The sequence below is a fragment of the Cimex lectularius genome, unplaced genomic scaffold, assembly GCF_000648675.2.
Source record: "Cimex lectularius strain Harlan isolate CLEC.00 unplaced genomic scaffold, Clec_2.1 scaffold190, whole genome shotgun sequence".
In the NCBI taxonomy this organism is placed as follows: Eukaryota; Metazoa; Arthropoda; class Insecta; order Hemiptera; family Cimicidae; genus Cimex; species Cimex lectularius.
This window is the reverse complement of record NW_019392798.1, coordinates 248,265-263,476: the sequence shown is the minus strand read 5'-3', so window position 1 is coordinate 263,476 and position 15,212 is coordinate 248,265. Positions and strand designations below refer to the sequence as shown.

Sequence of the window (15,212 nt, the reverse complement as noted above, 5' to 3'; positions counted from 1 at the left end):
GTGAAGACAAATTTCGGGCATCTTTATAACTAGACACTTGACACCATTGTAATTGGTGACGTTAAAGGCAGATCAAGAAATTTAACCGACAGACGTGAAATTAAGTCTTAACAGTGACTAATGGACATGAACTTCGAGGGGAGACGTCTATTTCAAATAACCAAACACCCGTATGACGTTAACTTATATTTTTTGTTGCGTTAGGAACTTTAAATTGTGTTTACGAGAGTTTAATGTAAATTAGCAAACTATATGGAGATAAATGGCAATTTGATTGCAGAAAGTACTCAGAACAAAAAAGATTTTTTTGGACTTTTTAAACTTGCGTTCGAGTCCCGCTCTAACGTTAATTTTTCATTTTAACCATATTTTACATAAAAATTATATATCAATATAATTTTTTTTAATTTTCATTCTTATCAAGCAAGACCTTAGATAACAAGTATAACGATACAATAAGTATAATAATATATTAATATATAAAGTATAATAATAATTTAAATTATTTTTTTAACCTTCTTTACTACATCACTCGATCGCAACATAATTATGAATCTGCGGTATTTCTGGAATTTCTTTGCCTGCAGATTGATTATTTTCGTGGTTTTGTAAAATAGTTTAAAATATTTTTCTCTTTCTCATCTGTTTACGTTTGTATTTTCTACCCTAACCACTTGTTAAGGCGTCGGAAGCCGCAACAGTTAAGACGTTGACGGAGACTCATCACTGTAAGGGTCCCCCAGAAGTATAGGGGTTATGAGGCGTAATTAAAATACCCCCTTAAAAAATAAACATATTTTTAATTAAAAAATTTAAATAACGGATAAAAAGCTCTCCTGTATGACAAGAATTACTTTACGTTATACTTCAAGTTGTATGCTCAACATGAAAGGCAACTATGTAGTTTCAAAAAATCTTTTATTTCAAAATAAATTCCAGCATATGTTTCAGTTAGTATATGAATGAAATAAAAAAAAATATTTTTCAACAAAAATTTGTCCAAACCGATTAGGACAAACAGCACTAGTTTGATGTTTAGAAAAGCAAAACCTTATTGACCTAGAGTTGGCAGCTACATGGCGCCTTATTTTTTCAGAGCCCCCTTGGACCTCGATTTACACTCTGATGAACTTCTCTGTACACAAAGCTCACTTCCTGGGTCTTTTACTATTTCCCTCAGCATGGTGATAAAGGACGCTCCGTGAGATGAGTCTCTCTTTTCCAGCATAAATTTTTCCGATTTTTCAAACAATTTGATGAGCTGCCGCTGATTTTCTTCTACAGTAGATACATCAAAACCTCTTAGGGGACAAGTATCAGGTTGAGTCTTTAACTTTTCTCTGTATTCGGCAACCATGGATTCCAGTTCCTCGTGTTTCCTCGGTTTCAACCCCCTGGGGTAAGTTAAAGTCTGAACTCTTCTAAACGTATCGGGCTTATTGTGTGTTTGAACTTGATGTAACGTATGTGCTTGTTTATCCTTAAGCCCTGCAATAAGTCTTTTCCTCTCACGCAGTTCTTTTTGTTCTTCTGTTAACTCCTGTTCGCTGGCTAACAACGACAATCTTGAAACACTTTGCCGTTGCTCTAGGACATTGCTTCTTAGTTTTTCTTCAAATTCAATGGCTTCTGTGGTAGGCAGAACGTCTAATATACATTTCTCTCCAGTTGCAAGGACACCTGTCAACGTATGAGTCTCGTTACTAGACCCGGCACTCAATTGCGACAACTTTGATTTTCTTCTTAGCACTCTCGATGTGTTTCTGTCTGATTTACCAACGATCTCAACTTGTTCTTTTCCAGCTTCGTTTTGAGGACTTTCTTCTTTAGCCGATTCTGGAGTTTCATCTTGTGATCTTCTCAACCTGTACATGAGCCGTTGCAACTGCTGTTGCTGTATTCTTAAACACGGTCCTAATCTTTTGTGAAGAATCATCATGTCCATTATCATCTGTTTTTCCGGTTCTATATGTAAATCTTGATATTGGGCAAGTAAGTGATGGTGGTTTTCTATCAGTTTAATGAACTTTTGTTGATGTCGTAAGACCTGTTGTGCCGTCTCTTGCATTTTTTCCGTGTAATATTTTTGTTTTTCTTTGAGGAATTCGTTCAATGCGGTAGTTTCACTTTTAAGGATAGATAACAATTCTTTTAACTCGTGGTCAAGTTCATCTTTTATGCTGTGCACTTCTTCGCTTGATTCGCTTTTGTTTTTGTTCGTTTTAATTGGGTCTGTAAAAGTTTTGAAGAAATGTTGGAGGTCACGTTTCAACTGATTTAACTGTGTCTTTTGCCTTCTGAGTTGTTCTTCTGTCAATGCCAATTGATTCGGTGAAAGAATTTTAACTATTTTTTCGTGGCTTGATACAAGTTCTTCCTGTTGGGCAATGGCCAGTTTTAGATGATCGTCTTGAATCGTATGTGATTGTTGAAAAATCGGTTCTAAATCTTCTATTTCAATCATAATTCTTTGAGAATAACCTTTCTCAAAACTTTTTTCCATCAAAATTGTTTCTAATTTTCCTATACCACTCATCCACTTTTGAGTAGAGGCCAGTTCGTCTATATGAGATTGTTGGATGTCCAGAGGTCCTAATTCTTCACTTTGATCATCCTCGATATCTTCTGTTTCTTTTAGCATGAGTAATAATAGTTTCTCTTGCTGTTTACGTAATTGTATTTCTTGTTCAATTGGTTGATGAGCAGTTACATTTTGAGCTTTTTTCAGAGCTTGTAATAGGTTCTGTTGGTGTTCAACGTGGTTCGTTTGCATAGCTTGATTTTCAAATAGCAATTTCTGCAGAGGATGCAATTCTTTTTTATTGCCTTTAGCAAGCTTGCCTTTTAATAAAGACTTTCCTAAATTATCAATCGGTTCATCTTTCTTTTGGCGTTTTTTCCAGTATGAAATTTGAAATAGGTTTATGTCCTCCTGTAGATCTGCTAGATATGAATTTCGCATTTTTTGTTTATCGCATAATTTAAGAGCTTTTTTCGTTATTTCTTGGCAATCTTGCAAAATCTGGATGACATTTTCACGGAATATATTTGGAGATCCTATTACTTGCACTTTTTGTGCACTCACTAACTCGTGAAGGTGTTCAAGTATTGAGCGCAATGATTGTTCTTGATTGAACTGTTGTTGGAGGCGTTGTTGTTGTTGCAATATTACATCTTGTATTTTTCTAAAATTCAATTCGTGTTCTGGAACTTTAGGTAATACAGCATAGGGTAACTCCTGGTGAATCATCTGCTGTTGGAGTTTCATAATCTTTTCTTGCAAAACAGCGACTTGGTTTATCATATTTAACAGTTCTTCTGATTTTTCAGTCACTTTTGATGTCGGTTCTTCAATTTGTTCACCAATCGCAATCAATTCTTTCTCTATCGATGTGTTGATGATACCAATCAACTCTTTGTTTTCATCAATAAATTTTCCTAATTTTGCAATTTGAGCAGATTGGTGCTGAATTAAATTAGTATGGACGATTTGTTTGGGCAAATTTTGTTGTTCAATTTTGATTGTGTGTTCAATTTCTTTGCGAATGGATTTTTGTATACGATCGAGATTGTGCAATTCTTGACTTTGGAGTGCTAACAATTGTTCAACTTGTTTTTCATGGAGTTGTTGTAACTGTTGCTGGGTCCTTTTTATAATTTGTTCTGGAGGTTCTTTAATACTAGTAACTTTTCTATTTTCCAATATAGCTAATGCATCATCAAACGCTTGTTGCTGTTGCTCTTGGATTTCATCAATTATTTCCAAATATTGATCTTGGTGTTCCATACGCAGTTGCTCATGCTGTCCATGTGCAAGCATCATATTCTGCAAATTAGCCTGCTGTCTAGCTCCTTCAGTTTGGAGCCTTTGAATACGTTCATGCTTGTGCAAATTTTGTTGCGTCAAAAGTTCATGATGTTGTGTTTGTTGCAATGATTTGACTTGTTTTTTCTGAACTGTTTGCATTTGTCCCAATTGGGTTTGTAATACTTGAGCATCAAATGTTGAATGTGCTTCACTTGGTATACCCCCTTCAGTCAACGAAGCGAGGTAAGTTTGATACTCTTTTATTTGCAATTCAAAATCCCCAAGCAAAATTTGTACATCCTGTTGTTGGGTTTTTTGTAGTTTTTCTATTTGTGCTTGTTGCTCAGCCAAAAGAGCCAATTGATCATTGTGGTGTTGTTTCAGTATTTGAAGCTCCATTTGTGCATATTGATTTTGTTCAAGCATTTTTGGGTTCATATTTGTCCAGCTCGGATCGTCCAACTTTTTAGTTACAGTTTCTGTACTGGGAGTTTGAGAATCTGCTATTGGTCTTGGATCCCCGCCCTCTGTGTATATTTCAGGGGCGAGTACACCCAGCAGTGTTCTTAGTTTAGCAATTTCATCTCTAATTTCCCACTCCTTCCATAACAAGCGGTACCATTTTCTTTTTGCTTTGTGTAATTCTCGCTGATCTTTTTTACGAGCTTTCACTAAACTTTTAAGGAAACTGGAAAATGAAAAATAAACTTAAAACAATTTGTATCTCAGCTTACTAAGTGTCAAATGAATGGTACTAAGTCGCTTTACCCTACTGGATCATCTGTACGATTGTACGGATCATAAAAATATCTATATATGTTTGTGACAACTTTGGTGATTCCAATCACATCAAAGTAATCAGACAATTCCTCAGCTAGATCTTCCACCATCTAAAAAGGAGGAATTGTTATGTATCATTCATTTTCTCTTTTTCATTAGTTCCACTTACAGGAAACTTGCACCCAGCACGATGCTGTCTCAACATCTCTAGTCGCTGCTTCTTTGATTTTGTCTTTTTGTCCCCCATTGTTATGAAGTGGAATACAACGCCACTTGAGAAAATCGACCGGCACCTTTTGAATTAACAATTTGAATCACAAGTACAATAGAATTTTGTTGACATTTTATTTTAGATATAACATTTTATCTATGCCATCTGTAAGCTATAAAATTAAAAGCTGATGTATTTAATTTAATTTTTTGATTGGCATTAGCCTAAATGGCTATAGCAAAAAAAGAACTTAAAATGCTAATTTTATATTAGTGTTTCTTTTTAGAAAACTACCCACAACAAAAACAATAGTATAAATACATATTTTATAAAGTTTTATGTGCAATGTTGAGGTGGTATTACCTGGTGTGCCCTTGACTTGGCCTTTTTCGCCCGCCTGGTGTAGTCCGGCACATTCCAAAATGATCGAGGCAAAACATGATCCTTTCATTGAGATTGAATGCCTTAAACAATTTGTTAATATCCATTCTGACATAGATTTATATTCATTCCATAAAATATATATTATGTTAAAAATTGCCCATCGGTGATTGTTCGCATTGTGTTGTCTTTCGTGTTCTTATTGCCCCAGTGTTGCTCAGACAAGCTGGAATCTGCGAAGTACCAAGGTACCAATGCACCTTGTCCGCCCTTAGCTGTTATGACTTGTCCACCAATCCACCGATTTGTGGGTGATCATGGTCTAACAACCGTTGTATATAACCGTAGAGACATCTTTGGGTTTAGTCCCCAACTTTTCCCACAGAGGCGTTTACATCTACCAATGGTAATTTTCACTCTCTGTGTTATTTAATTAGTCCTTAATTCCAAGAAAGAGATTTGTCAAAGATGACTCGCAGTTATTTCTCGTGTTTGGAGAAAATAATTAAAACTCCATCTGAGGGTCAGCCCAAGGTCTCCCGGTGAAAAAATCTTCATGGATGAAATACCTCAGTAGTTACTGATATTATTTACATCACCCTATTTGCGCCAAAAACATGATGTTTCAAAAGAGGTTATTTAGAGATTGAGAGATGTGGTCTGGTGCTACATCTGACGATTTATAAATAATCATTAATTAACGGTCACTAAATACCACACATTTCAGATCAATTAAAAAGCCATGGGCTGTGCTGAGATTCGAACCCAGAAACACTAATGTTGGCAAATAGGAGTCGGACATCCTAACCTCTCGGCCACAACAGTCCCTTAAGAAGGTGTACATATAAATAAAAGGCACATTATTGGATTTTTTCTATATTTATTTTTAAAAAATTCTTGACAAGCACAATTTAACATGTCAGATCTTACCCCATAAGGAAGAAATAAAAATAAAAATAAAATCAAATTCAATCACTTTAATATCCTTAAATGAGGCTATACCATTAAAAGCGCACATTTCATCATATCATTTTATAATTTAATCGTTATCGAAATAAAGATAATAATAAGTAATAAAACAACTGCACACACAACATATAACTCACAAATATGGGAAAAAATGCTGATTTTAAATAATTGGTATATCAAATCAAATTCATAACAATTTTATTTTTCCTAAAGACATAAAAGATTAAAATTAATAAAACAATTTTTTTTCTTCGAAAGACTGTTATTTTGTGCTAGACGGTGGTGGCATTGATACTCTATCAATTTTGTCTATAAAATGAAGGAGGCATTCCTTAGTAATAGGGTTTTTGATTGATTCTAAAACAGCTTAAACAAAAAACAAGAAAAGTACTTTATAATACATTTAATTATTTAATTAATTATTAAATGATAATATAACATACCACTAGCTGTGCTTAAACTATTAGGAAATGATTTATCTTTCCTTTCTCTCATAAAAACCCATCCACCATTTTGATAGGAACATTCTATTATCTTGTTGTCATATTGGGCCATATCTTTTGTGTACGGCATAGTACCAAAATAAGGGATCAATTGAGAAACATATAAATTACACATTCGTCTTGGGATAATGCTGTAAATATAGTAGAACCTCTTTTAAAATTATAACATCAATTATATACAATGACTGAAAATGATAAGTAGTTTTATAATGATTTATACCATAAAAACACATTCTTACCCCTGTCCTTTTTCTGTTTCGACTTTCATCAAAAAATCAATTGAATTCATAGAAGGTGGCTTCCATTTTAACACCTTTTCATAGGCCCCAGGTATATACGGCTGAAATAAAGCAAATTATATGTGGTTATACGGTTATGGTTCTATGAAGCAATGGTGATGTGAAGAAGACAACTCACATCATATGCAGGTTGAAAAATGAGTCCATCAGGCTCATGCGATAATTGCTTACTAAATTTTTCACTAAAATAACTTTTAGTCTTCTCAATTGGGTAGAAATCTTTTATTCTAACACTAAAAGGCTCAGCTGCTTTGTCCAATTTACCTTCGCAGATTGCTTTGATTCGAGGTTTAATGATGAATGTCTGAAACAAAATAACAATCAAACATGCTGTACATGCATATAAAAAGGTTTGTTTGAAATATTTGTAGTTATTTCAGCTTTAATTTTCACCCAGCATTTACAACCACCAAATTTTCTAGTGTTTATTTAACATGAAAACTGAACATAAAAAATAATAAAGTTATTTTTTTAATAACGTATAAGTGATCAAATATATTAATAAGAGAAATACTTTAAACAATTACTTTAATTTTGTAGAGCCTGTTAGGATAAAAAAGTTCTTGCTTTACATCTTCTCCATTTAGGTACAGAATATCATAAACCAGGTACCTAGGTATTTTTGCTCCATTGTATTCATCTATTACCATTTCCTGAAAATTGAGCATTAATTACAGTTTTTACAAACACAAAAAGAATAAATGTTAACTTACACCGTCCAATAGAGTGTCAGATAAGTGGGTCCCTAAATCATCACTAGACACAAACTTTAGCCCTGACACTTTGAAAAAATTATTATTTCTATCCAGGAAATATACTTCATTTTCCCCTTTGATCAGCATCATGTATCTTCAAAAAACAATTGAAGTTTAGAAACGAGAGCATTGATTTGCTTATTGATTACTTATTACCTTGTACCATCTGCTTTCCATGATACCACATATTTGTGAGACATGAGATACTTTATATTTGGACGAGTCATTGAAACAGGTTGACAACCTGGAAAACTCTTTCTGAAATCGGGCAAAATATATTAAGCAACACTGTGTAATATCCTATGAAAATGAATTTATATATTAATGGCTTGTAAAATAAGTCCTTGACTTTTTCAATAATTCAATTTGATCCCTCTTTTGTTTGTTTAGTCATTAATATTTTACACAATCTAAAAAGGGATTAGTTAATGAGGTTTTGTCAGTTTGCTAATTTAAAATGGGTGTTAAGGGACCGGAGTAGCTAAGTGGTTAGTATGTTGATGATTCCCACTGTCGCTCCTGGAATTTCCTTTCATGCTTCCCTTCCTCATAAAATATCCATCAATAAGCAACCAACATTAACCAATTCTCTGGCTAATATGAAAAACATAAGGCTAAAATGAAGTAATTTTCTTTGAAAATTTAATTGAATTAATTTTGAATGAATTACTCATTTTGTAGATAAAAGATGCTCGGTCAATTTAGACCCGCTGATCGCTGTCCACAATATAATTTGTTTTTCCAGTACAATTTTTTTTTGGTTGTTTTCAAATACAATTGTTATAAGAAAAATACTTAGCACTATTACTCGCAATGTATCCATCATTCGTCTTATCCTGGTTTTTCCGTTTACATCAAAGCTCTCACTTTTCAGTTTGTATCCAGTTTCTGTGTAAAAGTGAGTAAAGTGAATGTTAACTCTGTTTTTACTTGTGGGATATTTTGAAAGTGTTTTGGAGGCAAAAAGAAGAACAAAATTTTTTTTCTTGGAGGTCAATATTGTCGTTGCTCCCATAACGACAATATACATGTAAACAACCATGCAATAAATGAGATAAATAAAGATAAATGTAGGCAATTTGTATGTGGTAAACATTAGGTAGCAACCAAAAAATGAAAATGCCTAAGTTGTGTAGAAAAAAAAATGTTCTATGTTACTTTTTACAGATGAGTATTAAAAGAATGGAGGAAAAATAGTGCTTTTTTTAGTTATTTAAAGTATTTTTATTGCAGCAAAGGGAAAACTCAGTCAGACTGATAGGAAAATTTGTAGTATGAATGGTGATGACACTAGGAGAAAGCACTGTCTGTATGTAGTTTGCTTTCTGAAGCAAACATTTTTATTTAGAAGACGCAAAACACTCTAGTTCTCCTCCAACCCATATTGGTGATCAAATTCAAGTTTTTGTCACAAATAACCCATGCTCAATGACACAAGACATCACACACATAATCTACAGGCATTAATTGTTGGAGTGTGATAAATTGTTGGAGATTTGCTAGGATGTGCTACTCCACCCAGCTTACCCCTTCAGACTTGCACTTATTCGGCTTTTTAGAACTCTATTAATGGAGAAAACTTTCTTTCACTCGAGGACTACAAAATTACATCAAGGAGTTCATCACTCCAAAACCTTAGAACTTCTGGGAGGATAAAATTACAAAATTACATGGAAGATGGCACTAGATAGTGGAAATAGTTTGTATATTGTTGTTTAAATTTATTTATAAGGACCTGAAATTTGCATTGAAACAACCATCAAAAGCATTAAAGACTTATTTTACAGCCAAATACATATATTTAGATGTGCATACAGCTAACATGAATGCCACCTACTTTGTCCAACCAGCCATTTTATTACATATTGCCCTCAACTTTTGAACCAAATATTTCTTAGTTACTGGTTCCACTCCAGAAATACCTTCCATAAATGTGGGTATTTCTTTCTTTTTCTTAAATTTGGACTTTTTGTCATCTCTGTAAATAAAGGAAAAGTCTGAATTAAAATTTAACATAATACATAGTAATTTCAATGTAATTTACTTTGGTGTGTTGTCTGCACTTTTAAACCTCTTTCTTGGTACATCATTATTGTCATTAACCTCGTCTCTTCTATTACTGTTATCTCTCTCTTCTTTGTCTTCAACATCACTATCATCATCGTCGTCATCATCATCGTCTTCCTCTTCATCGTTCCTACTGGAGGAACTTTGTCCATTATTTCCACTTTCTTTATTTCCACTTTCTAAATCAAAATTATTCAGCTGTACATATTGAATAGAAAATATACAAACAATTATTCTTTAACAAACAATCATTATATCTGTTCAAAACAAAATAAACATAGTAAATTAGTTTCATATTAAAACAATCAGTAATTTTTCCTCATTTCAATTTAACATTTGTATTTGAACTGTATTACCAAAACACCAAGAAGGCTTCAAAGGTGGATTCGGAGCATCATCTATGCTTCCGTACCTACTGTATAGTTCAATTATATAATCCCCTTTGTAAATTCCTGGAGGCCTGAAGTAAAACATAAATATATCACAAATTAACTTTGTTTGAAAAATACACGATTAGCTGCATTAAATAATACCTTGCTCTAGCGAATTCCTGTAGTGCTGCACACGGACCCCAATCATTCACTGCTATCAGGTATGATGCTATTAAAAATCCAGTCCTGTTAAACCCATGTGTGCAGTGAATTCCTAAAATTATAGGTTGCTTTAAAGAAAATATTTAAAAAGATTTTCTTATCAACACTTAAACATTAAGTACAGCTACCTATAATATCGAGTGGGTTTTGCTGAATGAAGCGTTGGCAAATGGTAATGAAATGGTTTGTTTGTTCTGGTGTTGGAGTTTCATCCCTTCCTCTGCACTCTATTTTTTCATAAATTATTTTTTTACCATCGTTATATCCATTGGTGACTTTATTCATGTCATAATATCTTGAAGTGTTAGTCAGATCAATCCAAAGTCCGATTCGCTTCTAAAAATTTATACTGTCAAAAAACCAAAAAGAAATACAATAATAATTTTTTTTCACCTTCCAATTGCTTGTGGACATGATTAGCATTTCTGGGGTGAATCTTGCTGACTCAGGTACTTGTCCATCATATTTGGAGTCAAGAGGAGTTTTAAATGCAAAAAAATAGTCACCTATAATGTGGCTAGCTTTCCTTGGACAATTGAGCCACCGATTCGGTATAAGTCCTGGATTACTCATTTCACCTGATTTCTGAATACTGCAATCATTTACAGACAACTTGTTTTATTGTTTAAAAAGCTACCGATTCAAGCTTCTAGTTCTGGTTAGGGATTGGTTAGGAAAGTCCGGGCGGTGTTTTACTTATTGTTGTTTTAATATCGTTAATCAACATTTATGTTTACATAAAAGGATTAATTCACTGTTTATCAATTTATGAGGAACCCATTTGCTCAGCTTCCATTTCTTCCCAAGTCGATATAAGCTAGAGAAAATGGTTTTATCACTTACATTGAACAGTCTGGTGAGCTCCTGACCTCTTTGAAACTAAGGAAGTTCGATAAAATTCCTCAATTTATTGTGTTTTATACTTTTAGATAGCTAAGCAGCTCTAAAGGCTCTCCAAACCTAAAAGTTCAATTCAAAACTTGCCTGGAATGGCCTAACGCTAAAGTGGGTATCATGAAGGAATTAAAAACTCTAACTGGAATATTTACCACTTTAAAAAAATAGGATTATCAAAAGATAACTAATCTCAATTTTGTCCAGAAGAGTCAGAGACCCTACAAAACTGCCCTGCTATAGTTAGGAAAAGGCTACAGAACCTGGGAAAACCATTCTTGAGCTATATAAATCTTGATACCATACTCTAAGAATAATTTTGTATTGCATAAAAGAAATGAAATTCTTCTAAATTGAGAATTTTTTAATCTTTCTTATTAAACAAACCCCCACTGACTATAATAAAATAAAAATTGTATATTAAAATTAATGACAAACTCATTGTAAGGTCAAAAAAGCTGTTGGCTTAAGCTTCAAGAAAACTTGCTACTCCTGTCCGTCCCTAAAGGGAGAAAAGAAGAGAGTGAAAACTATTTGATATACTATGGCAAAAAAAAAACCCCTTAAGAAATGCCAGAGCACCACAGTTTAAAAACTAACACAAACAGAACACCTCTTCCTACCACCTAGTAGGAGCTCTGGAAGAAAAACAATACCTCTGAGCCATTTGTATGACCCCTTTCAGCCCATATTGAACAATTTCTCCGCTACTCTCTCATATGTATAATTTGGATAATCCTAAGTAGACATCTCCATCTACAAGTTCAATTCATCCTTTTTTCTTACAGGTGTTGCAGTTGAGGGTCAAACCACAATGTGGGTCTTTTTGTTATACATCCAGACATCTTAAACTGTTAAAGCTATTTTTATTTTATGTAATTTGATATTCCTGGACTTTTGCACTAGAAGTTGAACTTTAGATGTAGTTGCCATGAGCCATGAGGTCAATGTTGCTGAGTGACACATACATGAGTTTGACTTTCAGTTCTGTTGGCAATCATTCAGCTTGTAAATAAAAAAAATAGCAAGGAAAAGGCCTTTGATCTCTTTTATAAGGTATTTTGCATAATACGCGTTAATGGATACGAAATGACTTAGTTAAGTGAATCACACGACAGGTGGAGGTGCAATATCAAAGAATGTATAGTAGCCACAGGAAGAAAACGTACATGGTTAGAAGGGAGCAAATTATCGATCGATAGATTATTTTATTACATATCCATGGGCAAAACAATAAACAACTACAAATTACTGTGCTGATGAACTTAACATGAGCACAAGCCATTACACATTACTAGAAAAACTTCTTACAAGAAGTATGTACATATTCTCTTCCTTTATTTCTTTCTTAAATTTCATAAACATTGTTGTACCTATCAAAACAGTCGAAATTGATGAATCATGTTTTTCTAAATGAAAGAACCACGTATTCATAACAATGGGTTTTGGGGGTATATGTTATGGAGATAAACATAATTTCATGTACTTTGCATTTAACTGAACAATGATAATTATTCAGAGAACGTGAGTTGTGGTCTGGTGTGATGTAGGTATCAGAAAAACATTTTCTTTATTGTGCCAACGTTTCGATCTTTATTGAGATCATCTTCAGGGCCTGGGATTTACAAACATTGTTTACATTTAACAAATACATTTAGGACGTGGAAAAGTGAATTTACATAATGCAAAATATATTTTTTATATTCAATCAAAGTATTTCTTCTCACTCAAAGTGTTTATCTTCTGTGTAATTGTGCCATTGCATGTCGTGTTGAGAGTGCCAGTGAGATTTTGCTGTTTTATGTTTATATACATTGGATTTTGAAGGGGTGGGGAAGGAAGTTGGTATACAAGACATTTTTGTATAAGGCATGTTTGTAAATCCAGGCCCTGAAGATGATCTCAATAAAGATCGAAACGTTGGCACGATAAAGAAAATATTTTTCTGATACCTACATCACACCAGACTGCATCTCACGATCTCTGAATAATTATCGATTAACGGTCACTAACCACCACACATTGGCAATGATTTTAAGTGTAATTAAATTTTGGGGATGGTTAGTGATGATTGAGGATATCGAATTTTAAAAGACATTGTTATTTTCATTTTAAGCTATGTGGTCATATAACAGAAAACACATCTCATTGCAATACTTTTTCTCACCCCATTCTGATTAAAATTCCATGGACTGGCCAGGATTGAAACCCAGAACTGGCATGGCAAATCTCTAACCAGTGAGCTACCGCAGGTCCTGTCTCGAATGACAGTACCATGGCTTTTTGAGAAATAGAGAATTATCATAGAAAAGCATGTTTCACTTCGTGTAAACTTAAGAGATTTCTTGCCATTAAGTTGAACAGCAGTTTAACTTCATCATTGTACAGCATTTTGAGCATAAGCATGGATTTTGTTTTCAATGGGAAAACATGAGGCATTCTTCTAGTGACAAACGTTGATATAGTACCAATATAATATATTAATGACAAAATCCAGCAATTGAATTTCTGCCATATCGTCATTTATTTGACGCATTTATTTTATTATTTTTAATTAACGCCTATTACACCGCATTCAGCAGAATGTACATTTTTCTTCACCGCTCTCTTTAAACGAATAGAACATAACGGACATAATTATATTCCATGTCGGACCGTAAATAGTATGGTAATTTGAAACGTCGTAGTTTAAGAAAATAACTGAAACTAAATACCTGCAATCTCTTTATTTCTGGAAAAACTGCTAAGGCGATATATTGTAATGTAAAGTAAACCGAAGGTTCAAACACAAAGATATTTCTCGAACTAGACTTTAGTTTAGAGAAAGTGTACAACTATTACCTACTTACTCTGACTGACGTTTCTGCAATATCGATGGGAAACTAGGTATCAAATTGCTATCGATTAAATCCGGTGAATTAATACTAAATATTGGTATATTTTCATATTTCTTTATTATGAATTTATCTTTATTTTACAACGCTTTAATCACAGAACAGGGGACATAAGGTAAGCCATGCGTTGATTAAGTCATATTTTGCTCTCACTCCTTTCTAGACCTATGAGTGAAAACATACAACTAAACTGCTCAAAAATGAATAGGGATATTGCCAATTTTGTAGTATTTACTTTCCCACGCATTTTTATTATAAATTGCATTAAAATTTATGAGAAATTATGGTTTTAACTGAAGGAAAAACAACAAAATAAAAGGTTTTAATTCCATAATTTTGTTTATTGGACACAATAATTTTTTGTTAACAATTAATGCCGAAAATATATTTTTTTTTATAAATTATAAAAGGCGATCAACCGCTTTGGGTCATTTTCCGCCTTAAAAAACTTTCAAGCTGGGTGGTGAGTGGGCCAGAGCTCAGGAACCCCCATTAGCGGAAAGCAGGGCCCCGGCAGCATCACACGCCCCAGACACCCCTTCACAGCCACCACCAGATGGGCACCCAAACCGCACCCCAAGACACCTCCCAACATTGAGTGGATTACAGATTATTGCATACTGAACTTGAATGATTTTGTATTAAATTATTATATCATTTTATCTTCATATTTCCGAAATTAGTTTAGTTTTTTTTAAGGAAAGTTACTAGTTTGTCTATTTGGTCGAAGTCATCACCAAGCGAGTCTTTAATATTGGTTGGAATTTCCAACCGATGTCTTTCTTCTAGATATTTTTTGCAATTTGTCAAAATGTGTTTAAGTATTATTCTTTCTGTGCAAACATCACAAAGTGGAGTCTCTTTTTTTGCCATGAGATAAGAATGAGTAAGCCTACAATGACCAATTCTAAGCCTAGCAAGGACTTCTTCGTGCCTGGAACCTCTATGAGATGAGGCCCAAGGTTTTACACTGTTTTTTATCTCTCTAAGTTTGACATTAGAAGTCGTTTCCCACTCTGTTTGCCATAACTGCCAAGACTTTCTTTTATACCAGCCTG

The 15,212-nt window shown here is 33.7% G+C and overlaps 2 protein-coding genes across 4 annotated transcripts; both read right to left on the bottom strand.

Moving 5' to 3' along the window:
- Positions 1-899: 899 nt before the first annotated feature.
- On the bottom strand, positions 900-4,974 carry LOC106667971 (golgin subfamily A member 6-like protein 22). The gene is made up of 3 exons (XM_014396317.1): positions 4,758-4,974; positions 4,577-4,698; positions 900-4,496 (listed from the first exon to the last, which is right to left on the bottom strand). Exons 1-3 carry the CDS (start codon positions 4,833-4,835, stop codon positions 1,085-1,087), a joined length of 3,612 nt encoding a protein of 1,203 aa, XP_014251803.1. The 5' UTR covers positions 4,836-4,974; the 3' UTR covers positions 900-1,084.
- A 1,168-nt stretch (positions 4,975-6,142) lies between these two features.
- On the bottom strand, positions 6,143-14,118 carry LOC106667964 (mRNA-capping enzyme-like). Of its 3 annotated transcripts, none has more exons than XM_014396306.2 (14): positions 13,975-14,118; positions 10,760-10,958; positions 10,495-10,702; positions 10,307-10,418; positions 10,130-10,233; positions 9,751-9,937; positions 9,544-9,684; positions 7,863-7,964; positions 7,665-7,800; positions 7,479-7,604; positions 7,070-7,255; positions 6,892-6,992; positions 6,593-6,783; positions 6,143-6,515 (listed from the first exon to the last, which is right to left on the bottom strand). In XM_014396306.2, the coding sequence occupies exons 2-14, from the start codon at positions 10,937-10,939 to the stop codon at positions 6,412-6,414; spliced, it is 1,878 nt and encodes a 625-aa protein (XP_014251792.1). In that variant the 5' UTR covers positions 10,940-10,958; positions 13,975-14,118; the 3' UTR covers positions 6,143-6,411. The 3 variants fall into 3 exon arrangements, with proteins under 3 accessions (XP_014251792.1, XP_014251791.1, XP_024083798.1); XM_014396305.2 differs by having other exon boundaries at positions 9,751-9,952; positions 13,975-14,117; XM_024228030.1 differs by lacking the exon at positions 13,975-14,118 and adding an exon at positions 11,210-11,311 and having other exon boundaries at positions 9,751-9,952.
- Between the last annotated feature and the right edge of the window lie 1,094 nt (positions 14,119-15,212).